Source organism: Balearica regulorum, chromosome 9 (genome assembly GCF_011004875.1).
Source record: "Balearica regulorum gibbericeps isolate bBalReg1 chromosome 9, bBalReg1.pri, whole genome shotgun sequence".
Lineage (NCBI taxonomy): Eukaryota > Metazoa > Chordata > Aves > Gruiformes > Gruidae > Balearica > Balearica regulorum.
In genome coordinates, this window is record NC_046192.1 from 18,764,473 (window position 1) to 18,786,636 (window position 22,164).

At 67.6% G+C, this 22,164-nt stretch overlaps 3 protein-coding genes across 5 annotated transcripts; 2 read left to right on the forward strand and 1 right to left on the reverse strand.

Moving 5' to 3' along the window:
- Nucleotides 1–519: 519 nt before the first annotated feature.
- On the forward strand, nucleotides 520–7,051 carry FAM131A (family with sequence similarity 131 member A). The gene is given in 7 exon segments (XM_075761440.1): nucleotides 520–918; nucleotides 920–963; nucleotides 2,543–2,667; nucleotides 3,719–3,812; nucleotides 4,045–4,227; nucleotides 4,430–4,558; nucleotides 4,930–7,051. Coding segments are annotated over 7 exon segments (1,080 nt in total). The 5' UTR covers nucleotides 520–862; the 3' UTR covers nucleotides 5,379–7,051.
- Nucleotides 7,052–7,143: 92 nt separating this feature from the next.
- LOC104632626 (heat shock protein beta-7-like) lies at nucleotides 7,144–9,289 on the forward strand. The gene is made up of 3 exons (XM_075761441.1): nucleotides 7,144–7,352; nucleotides 8,189–8,340; nucleotides 8,938–9,289. The coding sequence occupies exons 1-3, from the start codon at nucleotides 7,211–7,213 to the stop codon at nucleotides 9,124–9,126; spliced, it is 483 nt and encodes a 160-aa protein (XP_075617556.1). The 5' UTR covers nucleotides 7,144–7,210; the 3' UTR covers nucleotides 9,127–9,289.
- Nucleotides 9,290–9,498: 209 nt separating this feature from the next.
- CLCN2 (chloride voltage-gated channel 2) lies at nucleotides 9,499–21,799 on the reverse strand. Of its 3 annotated transcripts, none has more exons than XM_075761438.1 (24): nucleotides 21,695–21,799; nucleotides 16,858–17,014; nucleotides 16,235–16,366; nucleotides 16,014–16,142; nucleotides 15,321–15,454; nucleotides 15,159–15,236; nucleotides 14,964–15,042; nucleotides 14,256–14,381; nucleotides 14,100–14,184; nucleotides 13,884–13,985; nucleotides 13,715–13,799; nucleotides 13,482–13,637; nucleotides 13,044–13,113; nucleotides 12,746–12,850; nucleotides 12,329–12,542; nucleotides 12,097–12,230; nucleotides 11,846–11,997; nucleotides 11,658–11,763; nucleotides 11,510–11,583; nucleotides 11,102–11,152; nucleotides 10,508–10,546; nucleotides 10,205–10,309; nucleotides 10,045–10,131; nucleotides 9,499–9,962 (listed from the first exon to the last, which is right to left on the reverse strand). In XM_075761438.1, the coding sequence occupies exons 1-24, from the start codon at nucleotides 21,743–21,745 to the stop codon at nucleotides 9,762–9,764; spliced, it is 2,652 nt and encodes an 883-aa protein (XP_075617553.1). In that variant the 5' UTR covers nucleotides 21,746–21,799; the 3' UTR covers nucleotides 9,499–9,761. The 3 variants fall into 3 exon arrangements, with proteins under 3 accessions (XP_075617553.1, XP_075617552.1, XP_075617554.1); XM_075761437.1 differs by having other exon boundaries at nucleotides 12,746–12,856; XM_075761439.1 differs by lacking the exon at nucleotides 11,102–11,152 and having other exon boundaries at nucleotides 9,500–9,962; nucleotides 12,746–12,856.
- Nucleotides 21,800–22,164: the final 365 nt, after the last annotated feature.

The window sequence follows — 22,164 nt, forward strand, 5'->3', positions numbered from 1 at the left end:
GCCGGGCATGGGTGCTGGCCTGGATCTCCTGCAGGGAAGGCTGCTGTGGTGCTGTCAGATGTGATGTTCCAAGGCCTGCACCCACCCGGCCCAAACCCAGCTCCAGCGAGATGGGACCCCCAGCCCCCCTGTCACGGGCCGTGTGCTCCCTCCGGCACCACCAACCCCTTGGTGGGTGAGTGGGGGGGGGGCAGGCAGGGTGAGAGCCCCCCTGGTTTACAGGCAGGCCTGGGGCTGAGGGGTGCCGTGCGGTGGAGGGTGCCCATCCTTGCCCCTTGTCTCCCCGGGGCCCGCACAGGCCCCGAGGCCGCGTCCCTGCCGGGGGGGCTCTGGGGGCCGCAGCGCCCCGGGGCCGGGCGGGGCGGCGCTGTCCGCGGTGCTGGCACGGCGCTCTCCGCGGTGCCCGGCCTTCCTCCCCCTCAGCCCCCTCCTCTTCCTTCGTCCATCCTCCTCCTCCTCCCGCGCCCCCCTCCTCTTCCTCCATCCCCCTCTTCCTCTTCCTTCAGCCCCCCTCTTCCTTCATCCTCCCCGGCTGCCTTCATCCTCCTTCTCCTCTCTCTTCATCTCCCTCCTCTTCCTCCCAGCCTCCCTCTCCCCCATCCTCCTCTTCCTTCATCCTCCTCGTCCTCCTCTTCCCCAGCCTCCCTCCCTTCCTCTTCCTTCTCTCCCATCCTCCTCCCCATCCTCCTCCTCTTCCTCCCCCCTCCCTCTTCTCTCTCTCTCCCTCCTCTTCCTCCCCCAGCAGTGACGTCTCTGGACGTGCTGCTCCCCGGCCCGGCGCAGGCACCGCTCGGGGCTCCGGCACCGCGGCCCGGCCCGGCAGCAGCCTCCGGTGGGGCGCGGGCGCTGCCCGGGGCCGCCCATGCGACCGGGGGGCGATGCGGGCGGCGCGGAGCCGGCGGTAGTGCCCGCACCGGGGCCCCCCCGGGAGCATGGGCTGCATCGGCTCCAAAACCACCATCGGTGGGTGAGCGGCACCGGGCTGGGACCGGGGGCGGGGGTGTGTTTGGGGTCCGCGGTGGGGGGGGGGTCTCAGGGTATAGCGGGGCTTGGGGATGTGGAGGGGGGGGGGTGCGGGGGCTGTGGGGAGGCTGCTGAGGGGCGGCCGGGGGTACGGGGGTGATGCGACAAGGGTGTTGGGGGCTGGGGGATACAGGGAGGTGGGCACACAGGATTGGGGCGCCTAAGGATGAGGAGGGGGATACAGGGAGCTCGAGGGCTCTGGAGGACTTGGGTGCATATAAGGAGGTGGGGGCTATGGAGGGACGGGGGGCTCGGGGCCTGGGGAAGCTGGGCTGGGGCAGCTGGGTGGCCCAGGGGGCGTGGGGAGATACAGGGGGTGAGGATGGGTAGGGGTTGGGGGGGTTGGAGACACGGGGGTCGTGCTTTGGGGGAGCTGGTGGGTGGTGCAGGGGGCGCAGGGGGCTGGGAAGGGGGTGTGGGACTGAGGTGCTGGTCAGAGGCCTGAGAGGGTACGGGAGTGCTGTAGGGGGATGGGGGTGCTTGGGGGGAGATTGGAGGGGCTATGGGGGCTGGCAGGGGTGGGGTGCCACAGGGGTGCTGTGGGGGAGCTACAGATGTCCTGGGGGAGCTACAGAAGGGATGGCGGCGATGGGGACTGTAGCTGTGATCTGAGGCTGCTCTGGGCGCTGGGGCCGGTGGGGGCCAGAACAGTGCTGGGAGCGTTGCAGACGGGTTGGGGGGGGCCGTGGGGGCTGCTGCTAGGGGGGCAGGGGTGTTGATGCTGGGACATCACCACGGGGTGCCCCTTCCCACAGCTGGAGGTGGGGGCAATGCTGTCAGTACCTTCTCCGGGAGCCAGCGACTACCCCCAGACGGGGGAGCACTGTTCGCCCCCCCATATCCCACATCACAACCAGTTTACGTCAGTCAGGCCCACCTCAGTGCAGGGGGAATGAGGCTCCTCGGGGACATCCTGCCCCGGCTGCTTGGGGGTGGCCTGGCCTGGGGGCCGCAGTGACAAGGGACCTTCCCGGTGCTTGGGAGTCAGTCCCCGAGGGGGTGAGGACCCATCCCTTTGGGATGCTGGTACCAGGAGGTCGGGCTGCTGGAGTGGAGGACGCGTGCAGGTGCTTTTATCCCCCCACCCCCCCTTTTTTGGTCCTTTTCCTTCTGCCCTAGAGACGGGGAACTGGGGAGGGGGGTGTTGGAGATGGGGGAGGAGCACCAGCCCCCTGCAGCGGGGCCCAGCACCACCTCCCTCTGTGCATCCAGTGCCTTGGCCCAATCTGTCCCCCCTAGCCTGGTCTAGCTGCCCCCACCCCTCCCGAAACAGCCGCCAAGCCGGGACAGGTGCCCGGTCCCCTGTGCCAGGCTGGGGCCGCACGTTACCGCTGACACAGGCGGAAGAGTTGCCCGGGCGTGAGTCACCCCGTGCCGCAGCACCTGGCTGCTCCGGAGTGGCCCTGCAACGAGTTGTGTCTGGTCTCAGACCAGGCAAGAAGCCGCTACCCTGGGGTGGGGGGCAGAGGGGGCTGCCGGGGGGACAGAGGTGCTGATACCTCCCTGGCTCTTCCCACAGTGGCCGTGGACACGACTCTGTGCGTGGAGTGGAAGGAGGTGAAAGCCCTGTCACCGCTGAGCGCCACCCGCCCGCTGCCTCGCCTGGCACGCCAGGCCTCCTTCGACAGCCAGGACTTCCTCCAGGTACCACCGAGCCTTGCCGTGCCCGGCCAGGCTGCCCATGTGCCGGTACCCCGCAGCAGGGCACTCATCCTGGCCGCGGCTGGGGGCACGATGGGCTCCGCTGCCCGCCACCCTGCTGCCCGCCTGTCCCTGCCAGCTCGCAGTCGGCTCCGGGGTTGCTCTGACGTCAGCCGCGAGCCGGGCTGTATCCTGGGAGAAATCAGTCCATGGTGCCTCGTTGCCATGGTAATGCAATTTGTTGCGCGCCTCCAAATCCCGCATCGCTTCCCCCGTGGCCATGGGCTCGGGGCCTGGCGTGGCCGGGACAGGCAACGGGAACATGCGGCAGGGTGCCCTGGCACGGCGGGGGCTGCCAGGGAGGGGCCACGGTGGCCTTGCACACGTGTGCGTGTGTGTGCGCACACAAGCTGGGGAGGATGTTCAGTGGCACCAACTAGCACAGGGCATGCACACGTGTGTGTGCGTACACTGAGTGCGCGTGTGTGTGTGCAGTACGTGCACACGTGGAGTGTGCACAGTGAGCACACATGTGTGTGCAGTGAGTTCACGCATGTGCACGGTGGGGAGGGCCCTACCTGCAGTGAGTACAGGTGGGGGGTGTGCATGTGCAGCGAGTGCACGTGCGTGTTTATGGTTAGCGCATGTGTACGAGTGTCTGTGCGTGTGCACGTATGTACGCTGGGTTATGTGAGCGGGCATGTGCAGGCGTGTGTGCACTGAGCCGGTCTGTGTGTGCATGCGTGCACAGGAGTGCAGGTGTGAGTGTGCATAGTGCGTGCACGTGCAGTAGCAACATACGGGTGTATGAACAGCGTGGGAGCGTGCACACAGGCACGGGTGTGCGTGTACCCACTGCCCTGTGTGTAGTGACTGTGACCATCCCTCTGCACACGTGTGTGTGTGTGTGCACAGACACCCCAGGCCCTGCAGGGTGGGCACTGGGTGGGACTGAGCCCCCTCCCGGGTTACGGGGCTCCCAGAAGGGGACAGGCAGTGGGCAGGGGACAGGCAGGGTGTCCGGGGGCCGTGACGCCCCTGCCCGCTCCGGCAGGTCAATGTTGAGGACACTGTCGAGATGCTGCCCAAGTCCCGGCGCGCGCTGACCATCCAGGAGATCGCCGCCCTGGCCCGCTCCTCGCTGCACGGTAACTGCTCGCCTGGCCCGGGGTGCAGGGGTGCCCGGGGGGGGCATCTGGGGAAGAAGGGGGTCTCCGGTGGATGAGGAGGCTGGGCATTGCGGTCACCCCTCTGGGGTTTGGGGGGCTCAAGGTGTTCCTGGGGTCCCTGGTGGCAGGGGGCGCTGAGTCCCAGGGTCACGGGCTCTGTGGGGGCACTCGGGGTGCCCAGGGGGTGCTGACGTGGGGGCACATCTCGCAGGCATCTCGCAGGTGGTGAAGGAGCACGTGACGAAGCCGACGGCCATGGCGCAGGGCCGTGTCGCCCACCTCATCGAGTGGAAGGGCTGGTGCAAGCCAGTGGAGTCGCCCGCCGCCCTGGAGAGCGCCTTCAGCTCCTACTGCCACCTGAGCGAGGGCGAGCAGGAGGCGCGCTTTGCCGCTGGTGGGCACCGCGTGGGTCACCGCTGCGGGCACGCTCCCCCACCGCGGCCAGGCCAAGGGCAGGGGTGGTGGGACGGGTTGTCCCCATCCATCCCTCCATCCCTCCATCAGTGCCATGACATGGTGGGCATGGAGGCACTGGGGCAGGGGGATTTTGGGGGCACCTCCTGGTGCACGCATGACCCGTGCCTGTCCCGTGCCAGGCGTGGCGGAGCAGTTTGCCATCGCCGAGGCCAAGTTGCGAGCCTGGTCCTCAGTGGATGGAGATGACTCCAACGATGAGTCCTACGATGAGGACTTCATGCCCTCCACGGAGAGCTCCCAGCCCACCGGTAAGCGCCACGGGGAGCGATCACCCGCCGGGTGGGCAAGGTGTCCTGCTGCTGGTGCCAGGGGCTGAAGGAGTGGGGTGCCCCATGCCCAGCTGCATTCCTCACCCCCTTACGTGTAGTTCCCCTGCCTGGCACCATGGCAAGCGGTGCCTGTGCCGGGGAAGCCCTGCAAGGTGGTACCCTCCCCCGCGCCAGGGCATGTTTTGCTTTTCCTTTGGTGGTCACCGGTGCCACGCACACAGCAATTTGTGGGCAAAGGGGGCACGGTGCCTGGCACGGGGCTGCTCCCACCCTGCACAGGGCAGGGGGCAGCTGGCAGCCCCTGGTGCCGTCAGCCCTGGACTGACCTCGGGCATCCTGGTTCCCTGCAGATCTGCCCGGCGTGGTGCCTGCCAGCACGCTGCTGCGAGACCTGCTGCAGGGCCACCTGTGCCAGCTGGGCGTGCGGCACGGCTCCTGCGAGCCCGAGAGCGACTCCTCACACACCCTCTCCCCCGAGACCCTCTGCTCCAGCCTCTGCAGCCTGGAGATGGTGTCCCCCTCCGAACTCACTGCCAAACTGCTGGGCTCCCTGGGGGGCGAGGACGTGCTGCTGCCCAAGCTGCCCCCCCCGGCCAGCCAAAGTGCCTTGCGGAGCCTGGCACGGCTCCGGTGCCAGGACTCCCTCTACTCCGTGTCCTACGCCGAAGCCTGCCTCTCGCCTGCCGAGGATGAGGTGGTGCTGAGCAAGGACTTCCCGCTCCGCCGGAAAGTCTCCGACGTCGCCTCCTCTGGGGTGGCATCATTGGAGGAGGAGGAGGAGGAGGCCGAAGAGCCCTGATGCCCCCCTGGGGTGCCCTGCCTCTCCTGGTGGGGGTCCAGCCCCCTCACCACTGCCCTCTGGCCGGACCCCACGCTGGGCAAGGGACAGGCCCTCCCTCTGCTCCCCCTCACTAGCCGGGCGCAGGGGGGGCTCGGGGGGCCACTGGCCAGCGTGCCCCCGTTGTGACCCGGCCCCACTTGGCCACATCGTCGCCCTCTTGGATTTTTGCATGAGAGCGGGGAAGGGGCACAGGGAAGGGCTTGGGGAGGTCCTGCCCCCATGCCCACGTGTGCCCCCCAAAACTGATGGGACTGAGTCAGTGGGGCTGGTTCTTCGCATGTTCCCGCCCAAACCACCCCGGGGTCCCCTTTCTGGCACGGGCCCCCCCACCTTTGGCATGGCTAAACCTCTCCAAGTATCCCACAGTGCCCCTGCCCCAGGCCGGGCACCCTCGGCTCAGGGCAGCGGAGGGAATTTGGGGAGCGGGGGGCTTTTCTCGTCTCTCCCCTGCCGGCTTTTATTGGACCGAGTTTTATACTGTGAACTGCTGCCGCGGGGCGTGGGGCCTGCGAGGGGTGCTGGGGGGTGCCAGGAGGTGCCGGAGGGGCCGCGGATGTGCCACGGTGCCGGGGCTTTCTATACTTTTGTACGTGTGTGGGGCTGTCATGGGGAGACGATGGGGCCAGGTGGAGGCTAGGTGGGCACGGGCTTTGGGCCACCAGTGACAGCACCCGCAAGCCAGCCCCATGGCGAAGGGCTCAGCCTGGCCAGGGGCCCCCGAATCTGCCATGGGGCAATGTGGGGTGCAGAGAGGTGGGAGGCGGCAGGTCCCTGGACCTGCGTCCCTGTCCCCAAGTCGCTCACCCCTAGCAGGGAACCAAGTGCCTACACGAAGGGTGACCAGTCCCCCCATCCTGGCCGGGGGTGACACCCCAGCTTGGGGGCCCCTCAGGGCCATGCCAGGGGTCCGGGCACGCCATTTGGGGGAGGAATGCCAGTTTTTGCCAATGCTTACGCCCCCCTTCCCGCATGGCATGTGTTCTCGTGGGGCCACTCGCCCGCTGCATGCTGCTCCTCACCCAGCCCGGCCACGGCCCCCCCACCCCCGGCCCTGCACCCCGGGGTGCCCTGAGCACCCACTATACCCCTGCTCCCGCACCCCCCCAGCACCCTCCATCAGCCTCTGCCAGACACAGCATCTGTTCCCCCTCCCCATTATTGGGTGCCCGGTGTGGGGCTGGCTCCCGTCTCCCTGCATGGCCAAGCTGTGTGGGGGTGCAGGGACCAGCAGGCCTGATGCCACACAGATGGGCTGCTGCCGCCCACCACCGTCCCCTTTCCAGGGACAGCGGATGCCCCGCCATGGCACTGGGACTGGCTGGCGGTGGGGTACAGGGTGCCTGCAGGAGTGTGTGTGCGGGGGCTTTGCTCTGCGTGCATGCGTGTGCACGCACACCTGGGAGTGTACGTGCACGTGCACGCGTGTGCATATCCGCGGGAGCTGCCCGAGCCCCTCGCCTCGCTGCAGTGGTACCCGTGGGGTACTCATGGGGTGCCCGCACCCCGGCACCCCCTCCTCCATCCCGCCAGGTCTCGAATAAAGTCCATTGTGCGAGCGCTGCGCCGGGCGCCTCTTCTTGCAGGTGGGGGGCACCTCCTCCCCAGGGGGTTGGGGGTGGTGGTGGCAGCGGCATGTGTCCCCCCCCACCTTCCCACAGGGTGACGGCGAGGCCTCGGTCCTTATCTTGCATTCCTGGGGCCGGGGTGCCTAATTATGGGCATCTGGCGGTGGCGGTGGTGGCAGGCGGCCGTCCCTCTCCCTGTGGCCGGGGGCGCGGGCGGCAGGCGCCATGACCTCGCTCGGCTCAGCCTCTGCGTACTGCGCCGAGCGCATCGGTGCCTACGGCCAAGGCCATGGTGAACTGCGCTTTGAGGGCGACCGGCGGCACGGCCCCTTTGGGGCGCGGGCACACGAGGCCTTTGGGTACCCAGGTACTGGGGATGGGGGAGTGGGGGGGTCCCTGTTACCCCGGGGGGGGCCCCTCCCAAGGGTTATCCAGCTGCCCTGTGCCTGGGCATGGTGTGGGACCTGCCCAGCACAGACCAGGGGGCTGGGGGAGCCCCGAGTGCCCCCCAAGTGCGCCATGGCTCTCTGGACTGTCCTCCAACCCTCTCCCCGCCAAGGTCCCTTTGTGCCGCCCCCCCCCCCCCCGCCCCAGTCCCCAGTATCCCCAGTGTCCCTGCTGTCCCTAGGCCCACCGTGCCCCCAGCTCCCCCCTCCCCAGACTCTTCTGAGCCTCCCGGTGTCCCCAGATCCCTCCATGTCCCTTCCTGCCCCTCCCAAACCTTCCTGGCTGTTCTGTCCTCAAACTCCCTGTACCCCCCACCCCTCAGCGTCCCCTGTAACCCCCACTATCCTGTACACCCCCAGAGCCCCCCAGTAACCCCAGCCCCCCCAACCCACTCCCCTAGACTTTCCTAGCTGTCCCATGTGTCCCCAGCCTCCTGCGCCATTCCCCTGCTATCCCCAGGTCACCCAGTGCCTCAAGACCCTCCCAGTGCCCTCGGGTGCCCCCAGACCCCCCAGTGCCTCCTGCTCCCCCCCCAGACCCCCACCCCAGACCACCTAGTACCCCTATAACCCTGCGGCCCCCAGTTCCCACTGCAACCCCACAGCACCCCCAGTGTCTCTAAACATTGCCACCTGCTACCCCTAGCCCCCCCTCCCAGTGTCCCCAGCCTCTCCTGCACCCCACCCCCCCAGTGTCCCAGCCCCTGGGCACTGTGCCCCCACACCCCTGTGCCTGGCAGCCCCCCAATGTCCGCAGGGTCCCCGGGCGCCATGTGCCCCTGCAGCCTGGGCACCTGGGTGCATGCCCAGGGTGACACCTACCAGGTGGTGGCCGACGTCAGCCAGTTCGAGCCCCCCGACATCGTGGTGACCACCTCCAACTGCCACGTCGCCATCCAGGCCGAGAAGGTGAGGCACCCCGGGGGTACCATCCCCCTCCCCGGCCATGGAGCAATGGGGGTTCTGGCCCACAACACCCCCTCCTGCAGGGGGGGTAACTGGGAATGGCTGCTGCTGGTACTGGGGTAACTGGGAGCTGTCCCCCAGTGATGGGACAAGTAGCTCCTGCTCCACTGCACCTTTCCTGCACTGGGATAACTGGGAACGGCCCTTGCTGGCACTGGGGTAACTGGGAATGGCCCCTGCAAGCACTGGGGTAACTGGGAGCTGTCCTCACTGAGCATGGGGCAACTGGGAACTGCTGCCCCATTGCATTCTCCGCTGGTGGGGAGTAACTGGGAACAGTCCCTGCTGGCACTGGGCTAACTGGAAATTACCTCACCCCCAGGACTGAGACAAGTAGGAGCTGCTCTCTGCTGGCAATGGGGTAGCTGGGAATTGCCGCTGAGGCACTGGGTAACTGGGAACTACCCTGCTGAGCTCCCTGCTGGAGCTGGGGCAACCGGGAGCTGCCCCATCACTAGCACTGGGGTAACTGGGAACGTGCCATATGCTGCTGCGTGGTGCTGTGCCACGCCTCACCATGCCGGTGCTGCCTCCCCGCAGGTGGCTGAGGATGGCACTGTCTGTGACACCTTCACCCACAAGTGCCGGCTGCCCGAGGACACGGACCCGCTGTCGGTGAGCTGCACCCTCACCGAGACCGGCACACTGGTCATCACCGCCCGGCGCCGTGCCGGTGCCCGCCCTGGCGAGCCCCCGCAGCCGCTGTACCGCAGCGAGGCCAAGCTGTGAACGGGCACTGGGTAAAGAAAAGCGTCTGGCCCCAAGTGACGCGAACCCCGGTGCCGTGGTGAGGCTGGGCCGGTGCCCACTGGCTGTGCCCCTTCCCCACCTCCGGCCCCTCGGCACTCTGGCTCTGTTTATAAAGTCATTTTATTAAATTAATATAAAAATCTCTGTATTTACACGGGGGGTGGGGCGCACAGTGAAGAGGCGGCAGGACCCCCCCTTCCGAGCCATGAGGTGCTGGGGAGGGGAGCAGTGCCCACCCGTGTCCCGGTGGGCACCCTGACCTGATGCCCCTCTGCCCCACGTGCCACCCTGAGCAGGGACATCGGGATGCCTGTGGGTGGGGGGGTGAGGGCAGTGGCTGTGCCGGGGGGCACCAGGTCTGGGGGTGTGGGGGGGGCAGAGGTAGCGAAGTGGGAAGCCCCAAGGGCTGACAGGGAGGCTGGGAGGGGCACAGGTAGGCTGGGGGGGCACCTGGCCAGCCCCGGCACAGGGTGGGGGCAGCAGCACTGGATTGAGGGTGCCCACCCCTCTGCTGAGCCCGGCACAGGGGGGCACAGGGCAGGCACCCCTAGTACCCGCCGCGGGGCCCCTGCCGCACCTGGGGACATGGCGGGGGGGGGGGGACGGACCTCATCTCACTGGCCCTTGGGGGTGTCGTCGTCGCCCCCGGGACCGGCCTCGCGGGGCATGGGGTGGTGCTGATGGCGGTCCCAGAGCTGGTGCAGGGCGGTGGTGTCGGGCTCCCCGGCGCTGGCAGTGCTGTCGCGGAAGCTGGCGAGCGGTGGGCGCACCTTCACCCCCTTGGCTGTCAGTGAGCCCTCGATGGCCTTGCGCAGCTGCGGGCACCCCAAACCCATGGGCAGGTGGCTCCGGGTGCCCCCCACCCTGTCGTCCCCACCCCGCCGCCCCCCCGCTCACCTCCTTGAGGGACACCATGCCCACCAAGCGCCCGATGCTGGTGACGTATGCGTGGTCCAGCCCCAGCAGCGAGAAGACGGTGTGGGTCTGCAAGAAGAGGGAGGTGAGGTGGGGTCCTGGGGGGTGGGTCTGGGGGGTGTCTGGGGGGGCATAGGCGTACCTTGTGCAGTGAGGTGTGCTCCACCAGCTGGAAGGGTGCGGGGTCTATCTTGGCGCTGCTGAAGTCCACCAGCTGGTCCAGCTGCTGCTCCTCCCACTCCAGGATCTGGGGGGGGGGACATGCCGTGGGGCAGGGTGAGGGGACACAGCCCCCGAGGGTGTCAGCGAAGGCCCCCCACCCTCCCAGCGCTGTGGGAGCATTGGCCCCCCCCTTGCCATGCCTTGGCACCCTGTTGGGATCTCCTGGGTCCCCGTGGGCAGGAGGGTCCTGCCTGCCCCTGCCTGCCCCTGCCCACCCCCTCACCTCAGCCGGGGTCATCTTGTCACCCAGATCCATCTCCTCCTGCAAAAGAGACGAGCGTGAGCGGCCTGGCGGGGCAGCAGGCAGCATTGCCTCACGCCAGCTGCAGGCAGGGTGCAGGCAAGGCACGGGCAGGGAGTGAGCAGGGTATAGGCCACATGGCAGCAGTGATTGGGTAGGATGCAGGCAGCACATGGGCAGGTTGCGGGCAGGGCGCAGGTCACGTAACATGATTGGTTGAGACGATATAGGTCACATCACGGTTGGTCAAGGCATGACAAGCCAGGCTTGTGATTGGTGGAGAGAATACACGCTGTGCCATGATTGGCTGAGCAAAGTGGGGACAAATCCCATGGCCGTGACTGGCCGAGAGGCTCCGGGTCACACTGCGATTCGCCAGGAAGGTTTGGGATTGGAGGATGTACACTGTGATTGGCTGAGCAGAATCGGGACATCTGAGATTGGCTGCACAGACACAGGCCAAACATGATTGGCCAAGCAGAATCTTGCTAGGTCCCTGATTGGTTCATAGAATCCATGCTGGGCTCCGATTGGCTGAGAGGAGCCATGCCCAGCCTGTGATTGGCCGCAGCTTACCGTGATGGAAATGCGGACGTGTTTGGCCTTGCGATAGGCCGTGCCCTGGGCCTGGCACCACGCGGGGAGAGACAGCGGCGTTAGGGCATGGCGTGGTGGTGCCATGGGCAGGGATGGGAAGGGAAGGGAAGGGAAGGGAAGGGAAGGGAAGGGAAGGGACAGGCAGGGATGACAAGGGATGGGCAGGGATGGGGTGAGAGCAGGCAGGAGTAGAAAAAAGTGGGAAGGGATAGGCAGGGATGAGAAGGGATGGAAAGCGATGGGCAGGGATGGGCAGGAAGGGGCAGGGACAGGCAGGGATGGCAGGAGTGGGAAGGGGGGGAGTGATGGGAAAGGGTGATAGCAGGTGGAAAGGTCCAGGCAGGGTCAAACAGGGACGGGAAGGGTCAGGCAGGGCCAGGCACTCACCTCGGTGGGCTCTGCGGCGGTGTTGGCACAGAAGAGGCTCTTGAGGGCAATGCCGGAGTGATCGGCGGTGCCAGCTGCAGGCAGGGAAGGGGTGTCAGCGGGGGAGTGCAGGCAGGGGCTGGGGGGCTCAGACTGGGGACAGACTCACCTGGGGGAGTCTTGGCCACGCTGCTGGGCACCCGCTTCAGTGCCGGCTTCAGGGGCTTGCGGGCGGCAGCGTGGGTGGGGGCTCCCGAGGAGGCCTCTGTGCTGATCTGTGGGGGGATGGGGTGGTGGGGGCATGGCAGCGGGGGGCACCCTGGCTGGGCATCCCCCGAGGCAGCTGCCCCCCCTCACCTGGAAGCAGATGCTGGCATCAGAGAGCCGGTGCCCCTCCTCGGCCAGTGCCTTCTGCCGCAGGGCCTGGAGCCGGCGCTGGGGGCTGAGCTGGTGGCTGAGCAGGGCCCCCACCTGTGCCCGCTCGATGGAGCCCAGCAGGATCATGGACTCTGCCGGTGGCAGCAAGGGACCACGTTGGCTCCTGACACCCCATTCGCCACCCCCCACCCCCCCATCCCAGCCGGTGCAGCGCCCTGCCTGCATCTCACCAGCCGACTCCACCAGCGGCAGGTTCTTCATCTTGGTGCTCTGCAGGACATGCTGTAGGTCCTGGTACTTGCAGTTGAGGGTGACGTAGCGGATGTCCCGTATCATGATGTCCTCTACCCGCACGTTGTATTTCCTGCCCAGGGTGGGTTAATGGTGGCCTCAGGGTGATGCCACCCCCTCCCCTTGTACCTGGTGGGGGGCTTGGGGACAGGGCAGGGGGGACACACTCACTCGTGGTGGCCCCAGCCCAGCTCGGGGAGGTAGGGCAGCTTCTTGATGCGGATGATGCTGTCATAGAGGGAGGGCTGGAGGCTCTGGGCTACGGCGTTGGCCAGGATGACGGCGATCATGACAGGCAGGATGTGTGAGATCTGCCCCGTCAGCTCAAAGACGATGACGGCCGTGGACACCGTGTGGGTGACAGCACCCGACAGCGCGGCTGCCCCTGCACCCATCCCCGGGACACATAGGGGTGGCCGTCAGGTGCTGCCTGCTGGGCTGGGACCCCATCCCTGGGACATCCTTGGGACCTCCTGGGTCACCCTCCATCCCTGGGGACATCACCTTGGCCCTGGGGAACCCACTGGCTCTTTGGAGCGTCTCCGAGCACTGCCCACTGTGGTGTCCCTGTGCCGGCCCGGTGCTTACCCACCACGGCGTAGCCCCCTGGCACGATGCGGTAGATGTTGCTGTCGGTGTGGATGCCATCGGGGAACCAGGCTGCCATGCTCTCCCCCACCAGGCGCCCAAAGGCTGCCCCTGCCCGCAGAGAGGGGCTGGGAGCAGGCGCAGGGGCTCTCCCAGCACCCGACCCAGCCTCATGCCCTCTCCTCTGCCCCCACGCTGCCGGGGAAGGGGACACCTGGGGACACCCACGGGTGCGCCAGTGTGGGCTGGCAGGTGGATCCCTCCTCCCACTGTGCCCACACAGTGTACGGGCTCTCACCGATGACAAAGACGGGCATGAAGGCTCCGCAGGGCACTGGGATGGTGGTGGCCAGGGCTGACATCCAGAACTGCACAGGGGGGACACAGGCACCCATTAGTTGCCCCCCCAGCCTAGCCCTGCCCTCTGCCCCTGCTGTGCCCCACAGCCAGCTCCTGTGGAGCAGCACGTGGGCACAGTGCCGTGCCATGGGGCTACCCCACTCCTCCCTGGGGGCACCACACCCCGGTGGCACCTGAGGGCACCCTGCCAGCACCTCCCTGGTAGCACCCCGCCAGCACCTCTTGCTGGCACCTTGGTAGACCCTAGCCAAACTCTCTTTGATGGCATGTTGGCAGCGCCCAACTCTGGGAGCAGCCACCCAGTGCCTCCCGGTGTCACCTTCTGGGCAACAACCTGGCACCTCTCTAGTGGCATCCAGGGGCAGGAGGCACCCACCTTCATGAGGATGAAGACAATAAGGGTGACGAAGACGTTGGAGCGGGGGTGGCGCCAGGCCTCCAGGATGCCCAAGTACTCGAACTCATCACTGAGCCCCTGCTTGGCCCATGTCTGGTTGTCGAAGAGTGTCACCAGGGTGTCCTTCTGGGTGAGCTGGCAAGGGGCAGAGGTCAGCCAGGGCTGGCAACGGCCCCAGGGCAGGGACCAGTGTGCCACCCCACGGCAGGTACCTGGCCAGCCATGAACTGTCCGAAGCCGGGCGGGAAGGTCAGCGTGGAGATGAGCAGCGTCACCAGGGCAGGGAAGAGCAGGCGCCTGGCAGGGTGGCACATGGTGGGGGGTGATGTCGGTGCAGCCCCAGCTCCACCACCCTGGTGCCGGGGACCGCCAGGCACCTACTTCTTCATGAGAAAGCGATTGATGGTCTTCTGGCGGCGCATGAACTGCACAATCTTGCGGTTGAGGTAGACGAAGAGTGCACCCCCGAAGCCGCTGGCAATCCTGGGCAGAAGCAAGGGATGAGCACCCACACTTCCTGCTGCCACTACCATCATCACCATCACTGCCGCTGCCACCTCAGGGCCAGGGGACGGGCACCATGGCGGCTGCACTCACCCGATGACAGCGAAGGCGGGCAGCTCCTGCAGGTCGAAGGGGAAGTCGAGGCGGAATCGGGTCTTGAACAGTGCCGTGATCGTCTCTGGGAGGGCAGCGGAGGTCAGTGGGGCTGGGCGGGGGGACCCCTGTGTCCCCCCACCACACCGGAGGTACCTTCGTCCTTGTTCCAGACGGCGAGGACACGGAAGATGAAGGCGCTGAAGGTGGCGGCAAAGAAGCCGCGCCAGTAGTTACGGACGGCGAAGAAAGTGGAGGTGACCTCAATGCTGAAGAGGACGCCTGGCACCGGGGGGGAAGCGCACGAGGGAGGCGGCGAAACCCAGGTGGGCCCCCGGCACCTGGCATGCTTCCCGCCCTGAGCCCACGCTCGTGCATGGCCCGCAGGGGTCTGGCTGGCCCCACGGACACGCTATGGAGTGGTTCAAGGGCTTCCCTGGCTGGTGGCAGCAGGCACGGAGGAGCAGGAGTCGGTGCGAGCAAGAGGGTAGCACGGGGATGTAGGCAGAGACATGGCAGGTGGCACGGGGGTGAGGGGCACGCACGCAGATGGACAGACAGACAGACAGGGCAGCGCAGCAGGCAGAGGGCAAGGAAAGAGTTACACACGTCACCAACCTACGGGCAGGGCTCAGCGGGGCCGGAGCGAGGAGCTCCCTGGAGCACAGGGCGGCAGGGGAGAGGACGAGAGCAGACGTTACACCTCTGGGAGGATGGTGCCCGCTCCTCCCTTCCTCTTCCCCGCCGAGCGGCACTGCCCTCTCCCATGCCAGCCATCCTGGGGGTCCTGCTTGCCTTGCTGGGCAGACCCTGGTACCCGGGTGGGATGTGCGTGGGGGTTCAGGGGGCCCGGGGTGACCCTACCTCCGATGGGGGCGGCGAAGCAGCAGCCGACACCGACGGCGCAGGCGGCCGCCAGCATTTCGATGTTCCTTGCCTCATTCTGCGGGCGAGCTGGGGGTGAGTGGGCACTGTGCCCCCCCTGCCCCGGGTACTGCCAACCCTGCTGGGGGGGGCAGAGGCAGAGCCCCCCCCCTTGGGCCAGCCCACCCCGCTTACCTCATAGATGCCCCCAAAGAGGGAGAAAAAGTGGCTGAGCAAGGCTGCACACATGCTGGCGATGTGGACGAAGGGACCCTGTGGGGACAGTGGGGGGGGGGGGGGGCTGAGGATGGTGGCCCCCCAGCCCCCTGCCCACCCTGCCCCGGGCACTACCCTCACCTCCTTGCCCAAGGGCATGCCGCTGCCCAGGGCACACGTCAGCCCGATCACCTTTGCCACGAAGGTCTTGAGGGTGAGGTACTCCTTCAGCACGACACCCCGCAGGATGGTCTTCATCTCGGGGATCCCTGAGCCTGGCACAGTGGGGACAGCCGTGAACCATGGCCGTGGGGGAGGACACTGGGGATCTCCTGTCCCATAGTTCTGGGGGGATCCCTGATGCTCTGCTGTCCCCCACAGCCATAGGGAGACACCAGAGACACCTCTCCCCACAGTACAGTCTGCAGGAACAGCCCCATGGTCATGTAGGGACACCTCAACCCATAGCTCTGTGGGAACCCCAGTACCATAGCCCACAGGAGACCCTCTGAAGACCAGCCTACAGCCTTAGAAGACTTCCAGGACCCTCAACCCCATAGCCCAGGAGGACATCCACCCCAGAGCCTCCAGGAGACACGTTGAAGATTGGCCCATAGCCCTGGGAAGACCCCAAGGAGCCCCAGCCCCATAGCCCAGGAGGACATCCACCCCATAGCCCCAAGGAGACTCTCTGAAGACCATCCCATAGCTCTTGGAAGACCCTCAGGACCACTAACCCCATAGCCAAGACACCCATGCAGGTCCCAACCCACAGCCCCAAGGAGGGGACACCCTGTTAGGATGCAGGCAGCCCCCCCCCCCCCAGTGCCCTACCCACAGCCTGGGGGGCGAGGATCTGGGTGAAGCCAGCTGAGAAGGTGATGAGCACGGTGGGATAGGTGACCCAGGCCAGGTACTGCAGCAGCACGTTGGTGTCCAGGCCCCCATACATCCACTTCTGGGCTGCGGGCACAGTCGGCGAGGCAGGTCATGGGTGGCAAGGGGCACGGCATGCCCCTCTGCCCTCCCCAGGGAGCCCACCGGTGCCTGCTCACCTTGGAGGCAGGTGGCGATGGCAAAGTCCATGGCCCAGCTGACCAGCGCCATGACCAGCCCCAGGAGGATGAGGAAGACCCAGTCCTCGCCCACTTTGGAGATGAGGAACCGCTGGCACTGCAAGGCGCAGACTGCAGGCACAAGGGCAGAGTCAGGGCCAGGCACCCCGGGGATGGGCACACCAGGGCGGCGGGGACACGAGCACTCACAGCTGGTCACACTGACTCAGCACCGTCTGGTGCCGGAGCATCAGCGTGCCCAGCCATCAAAGCTGCCCCACAACCCCTGGCGGGCGGGGACGGCGGGCTCCGGCTGTGCACAGCCGCACATGGCGTCCCGGGCACGCGCCTCCCACCAGCACAGCCCCCCTGGCACTGCCCCAGGCAGAGGGGCTGGGGGCCCCCGATCCCTGCGGAGTGCCTGGCTATTTTGGGCCATTGTGTCCCCGCTGCCCGGCAGGCAGGTGGCATTGTCCTTGGCGCCGGTGTCCCATGACAGCCGGAGAAACCCTACCTGCTGCCACCGAGGCGGGGTGGGCAGCCGTGCCCAGACCACGCATTGCCATGGGGCTGTGCCCACCGGTGTCCCCCCCCACTGTGTCCCCATCTCTGGTGGCCCTTACCACGGCAGCGGACACAGCGGCCCTGGGTGTACTCCAGCAGCTCGGAGGGGCGGCGTGGCCGGGGGGTGTCCCCCTCCCCATGTCCCTGCTGCAGCCGCAGCCGGGCTGCCTCGTCCTTGGCAAAGGTGCCCAGGTCCTGCGTGTAGCGCCCGTACATCTGGGGGAGAAGGAGCGGGTGGGGGTGTTGGGCGGGGGGGGGGGGAACGGCACCCCGGTTCCCACACCCAAGTGGGGAAACTGAGGCAGGGGACCGGTGGGCACGCTGGCATGGCCTCCCAGCACCGGGGGGGGGGTGCCAGGCCAGGGGATGGCAGCTGTGACACCCCCGGGGAAGGGGCTGCAGTGCCTCCAGGGGTCCCCAGCTGCCCGGCAGGGTGTGGGAAGGGACCGGGCAGGTAAGCCGTGTGGGGACTGATGTCAATCGTTTCGCCCACGTGCCCGGTGCAGGCAGCCGCACCGCTCGTACCAGTCCCTGGCCCTGCCCAGGTACCCCGGGGCACTGGGCTGGGCTGGCGAAGGGTGGGGAAGGGCCTCTGGCGATGGGAGCACAGCCAGCCTGGCTGGAAGACTCTCCGAGGGCTGGTATTGGGGTTGTGCTGGTGCTCTGTGGGCGCCTCCCTTTGGCATTGCTAAAAGCAGGGCTGGGCTCCCCCCCAACCCCGGAAGGCAGGCCACACGTGACACGAGGTGGCTGGTCTCAGCCAGCAGCAGGGTGGCAGGACAGCAGTGGGGACTCCAGTCCCAGGGGAGAGGGGGGCACAGCATCGGACACAGGGTGATCCCTGGGCTGTGGGGAGGGGATCTGGGGAGCAAGGAGGTGCAAGGGACTCCATGCCTACGTGGGGGGCACACCCGCCTCCTCCTGTGCCTCCTGCCTGGCTGCGGCACGTGGCCTGGCCCTGGTGGGGGGGTGGCCCTGGCAGTGCCCCCTGTGCCAGCCGGGAGCTCTTTGTGCCCGTCCTCCCTGCCGAGCCGGGGGCATTTGTCCCGTGCTGGCGGGCACTGCCAAGGACTCGGTTGCTTGGTTTCCGCCTCGCTCCCCCCAGCATGACCTGAATGCCAAGCGCCAGAGGTTGGCCCGGCACAAAGGGAGGCTTCAGGGCCATGGGAGCCCCTGCCAGGCTCCCACGTCGGGGCGACGTGAGCCCCATCCCGATGGTGCGCCCACCCGCCGAGCCGTGCCGGTGCAGCGCGTGGCCGCCCAGCCGGGGCACAGCCACCCTCCTCCCCGGCACGGCCCATGCCGGCGCCCGGTGGAGGGGCAACGCCGCGGGTGGGCACTGTGCTTGGCACGTGGGCAGCCCAGCCCCGGCTGCTGGCGGAGGTGCCACCCCAGAAGCCCGGGTCCTGTTCACACCCCCCTGGCCTGCTGGCAAGTGCCAGCTCCCTGTGGGGACAGCGTGAAGGTGCATTTCTCATGGGGCATCACTCCTGCCCAGGTCCCTTTGGCAGAGAGCAGAAAGCAGCCAGAGTGGCGCCAGGTGGATTCTCCACTGTCTAATACCTGGGTTGTGCTTGGCAGCAGGAGGGAGGGTGGGGAGGCAGGCGATGGGGGGGGGCACATTCATTTCCATTGCTGACCCCCTCCTTGTATGGATTTCCCTCCAAACTCCCGCTCAACACGGGCTCAGTGGCTCCTCACCCTATGGAAATGTGCCGGGGGTAAGGCACGAGCCAGGCAGGGATGCCGGCACAGCCACTTTGGGGGCTGGATTCAGCATCGGCTGCCAGAGGAGGACCCTGGCCCCGCACGGGGCCGGCGTTCAAAGGCTCCCTTCAGGGGAAGCTTGTTTCCTCTGGAAGACAAAACGGGCCAGTGCCCCGAGGAGTGCTGTCCCCCTGCCAAGCACCTGCCTCCCCCAGCCCTGCTGGCCCCCCATGACCAGCCCTGGCCGGGACCGGGGCACCCCCAGGCTGACTGCCCCCTGAATTTTCTCCGTACCCACCTCCTGGGGCTGTGCCAGAGGCTGGCACACTGCCCCTTGGGTATTGGGGCACCCGGAGGGATGCCCAGTCCCAGGGGGTCCAGTCTGGTTGGGGGGGGGGGGCGGATTTTGCTCCCCCTCTGCCCCCTGTTTGCAACCAACTCCCTTGCAACAAAGGGGATGCGAGCGAAGAGGCCGTGCCACCCCCCCTGCCACCCCGCTGCCCATGTGACACCCTGCTGCTCCATGCCATGGCCCCGCAAGCAGGGCGTGGGACCCCGGGGGTGCCCCATGGCGGGCAGCGCCAGCCGCCGTGCCTGCAGCCCTGGCATGGCCGTAGGGCTGTGGTGAGGGCCAGTGGTGGGCTCTCTCCTTCCTCCTCCTCCTCCCGCTCGGGTTATTTTTCCACAAAGGCCTTTTGAAACACAAACAGCCCCAGGACTCCGGCCTCCGCCGCGAAGCAGCTGAACAATCACAGTGCCGGGCAGGCAGGGAGCGGGCATGGGGGGGGGCCTGGCGGGGGGCACCCGGGGACACGGGCACAGGCCAAGGCCGCTATGTCAGTCCTGGGCTCTTGCGCCGCGGGCACCAACCGTGCTGCAGCCCCCCGGGCCATGCCAGCCCACAGTGCCCGCTGCGTGCCAGCGATGCTGCGCCTGGGGTGGGTGCTGGCATCTGGTGCTGCTGTCCCCGTGCCACCCTGTCCCATAGCACCGAGCTTGCCTGGCAGTGGTGCCCACCTCTGCACGGCCGATGCCAGCCAGCCTTCCTCCTGAAACTGTGATCCTGGGGGGGGATATTTAAAGGTGGGGGAGCAGGGGGTCCCCTGGGCTGGCAGCGGGCAGGTGGAGGCTGGGGCGGGGGGGGGGGGGGGTGTCACGCTGCCCGTCTTAGCAGGGCTCTAATCACCCTGAGCAGCTCTGCAGTGAACAAGGGCAGTTTGTCAAGCTTAATCCCCCCACCCCGGGGGCCCTTTGCTCCCCACCACAGCAGCCTGGCATGCGGGGGACACCAGGGCTGGCATGCACCCTGGCACTCTTGGCACGGCTGGGGGTTCTCACGGGTACCTGCCCAGCATGGGGTCACCAGGGAGGGATGGCTGTGGCCTGGGGACACTTTTAGGGCTGGGGCTGTGCCAGTCCCCAGTGGCACCATGGCACCCCAGGGCTGGTGAAATCTGGGGGGGGTAAGGACATGGGGTGGGGATGGGGCTCTTTGGGCACAGCTGGGCACAGCCCTGCAGCCTGGCTGTGGTACCCCATCTGTGGGCATGGGCAGCAAGAGCTGTCCCCAGGGCTGTCCCCAGGGTGGCCTGGCTCAGACTGGCCCATGCCAGGCTCCAGCTGGATCCTGACCCTCTTGGCAGGTGCCAGCAGGTGCTGGCTCAGATGCACTGGGGAGGGCTGGGCACCCTTCCCTCCCGGCAAGTGCCCAGGCGGCTCCCAAAAGCCAGGCGTGAGGCTGTGGGACAGAAGCCTGCACTCAGCCTCACCCACGAGCCCCGGGCAGTTTCATGAGTCTCGCCACAGCCCGGAGGCCATGGGGATGGGTGGCCTGGGGTGCCCAGGGCACGGGTGCTACCCCGCCCGGAGGAAAGGAGGCCAAAGTCTGCTGGCGCTGTGCAAGGCTGCCCCAACGCCAGCGCAGCGTGCCTCTCCCCTCCCGCGCTGCCCACAGGCTCCTCCGCCCTGCGGTGCCCGGCTGGGCTGGCCTCTCTGCCCACCCACCGTGGACACAGCATAGAGGGGGGCAGTCCGGTGCTGGCAGGGGGAGGAAAAGGCACCCCCACGGCTCACATCGGAGGGTGCCGTGCACCCCTGCTCGTGCCCCCAGCTGCTCCTTGGCTCACCCCTGCCAGGGAGGCACCATGGGGCTGATAAGATCGTAGAGATGCTGGCACAGCCGGGCTCCCATGGCCGGCCAGTGCCCTGTAGCCACCTGACAGCAACGGGGAAGGGACAGTGGGCACTGAGGGGGCCCCCAAACAAGGGCTTTAGTGCTTGGAAAGAATGCGGAGGGTGCCTGGCGCAGCAGTGCCCCAGTGCTGCCAAAGCCCACGTGCCAGGTAGAGGAGCCTGAGCAGGGCTGGGCCCACTTGCAGCAACCGGCTCAGGCTCTCGGCAAACTCGGGCAGCTGTGGGCATGGGTACCCCGTAGCGGCTCAGCCCCCCCCTCCATTCCCTGCTCACTCCCCAGCCCTGCCTGTCTGAATGCCTTTCCCAGGGCAAAGTACCCGTTTGCTGAGCCATCCCGGGCACCGTCCCAAGTGGAGGCGAGGGAGAAGCACCTTTGCTCGGGATGTCCGAGGGCCATGGGCAGTGGAGGGGCTGTGGGCACAGTGGGGAGGGAGGACACCCCTGGGACAGCTGGGCATCTGGGTGCCAGCGGGGAGGCCTCAGATGGGATGGAATCGTAAACATGGGGCTAAGGTTGCAGGCGGGGTAGATACGCTATTGTGGGGGCAGAGGGCTGGGGAGACACAGCGTAGGGGGTGAAGGGTGCCTGGGCGGTGCCTCTGGGAGCCCCCACAGGGTGGGCATCACCCCCACAGTGATGAGGGGTTTGGGGGGAGGGAGGGGAAAGACGAGGTCTGTGCAGAAGTCCTGCTCTGGGGGTGGGGGCTCAGTTGGGCTCCTCCACCGCAGGGGGGCCTGTGGGGTGGCACCCCAGCCCAAGTGCCCTGTCCAGCCACAACCTGGAGACAGCACCCCAAACCTGACACCGCAGAGCTCATCAGCACTGCCACCCTGAGCGGGGCAGCACCCCCAAACCGCACATCTCCCCTAGGCGTGTTGCCGCGCCCAGTGCCCCCCCCCCCCCCCCCCCCAGTGTCCGGTAACCCCCCGGTGACCCCCGGTGCCCGGTGGCTCCTCCGACCCCCCCCCCCAGCGCCCGGTGCTGGCCGCACTCACCAGCGTCTGCTCATACTGCAGCGCCCGCTGCGCATCGCTCTCGGAGGCCATGGTGCCGCCGCTCCTGGCCGTGCCGGTACCGGTGCCGGTGCCCGCGGCGGCGGCGGCTGCTCCTCCCGGGCCGTGCGGGGCGGGCTCGGGGCACTGCCCCGGGGGAGGGACCGGCCGCGCTCCGCCTCCGCCGGCAGCGCCCGACACCGGCAGCCGGCGCCGAGCACCGGGCAGGGGGTGCCCGGCCAAGGGGCTCTGCCCTGCACCGGGGTCCTTTCCACTCGCGGTCTTTGCCCACAGGTTTCCCAGCTGAGGCTGGCACCCGTGGGCAGCCGGTGGGTGCAAGTGGGGGGTAAAAGCTGGTGTGGGGTGTCCGTGGGTGCAGCTCCCTGTGGGACACGTTGCTCCCTCTTCCCACGGGCGCGAGGGGCTGGCGTGGGGCTGGCTCTGCCACTGGTCCCTGCTTCCCCGTGGTTTCT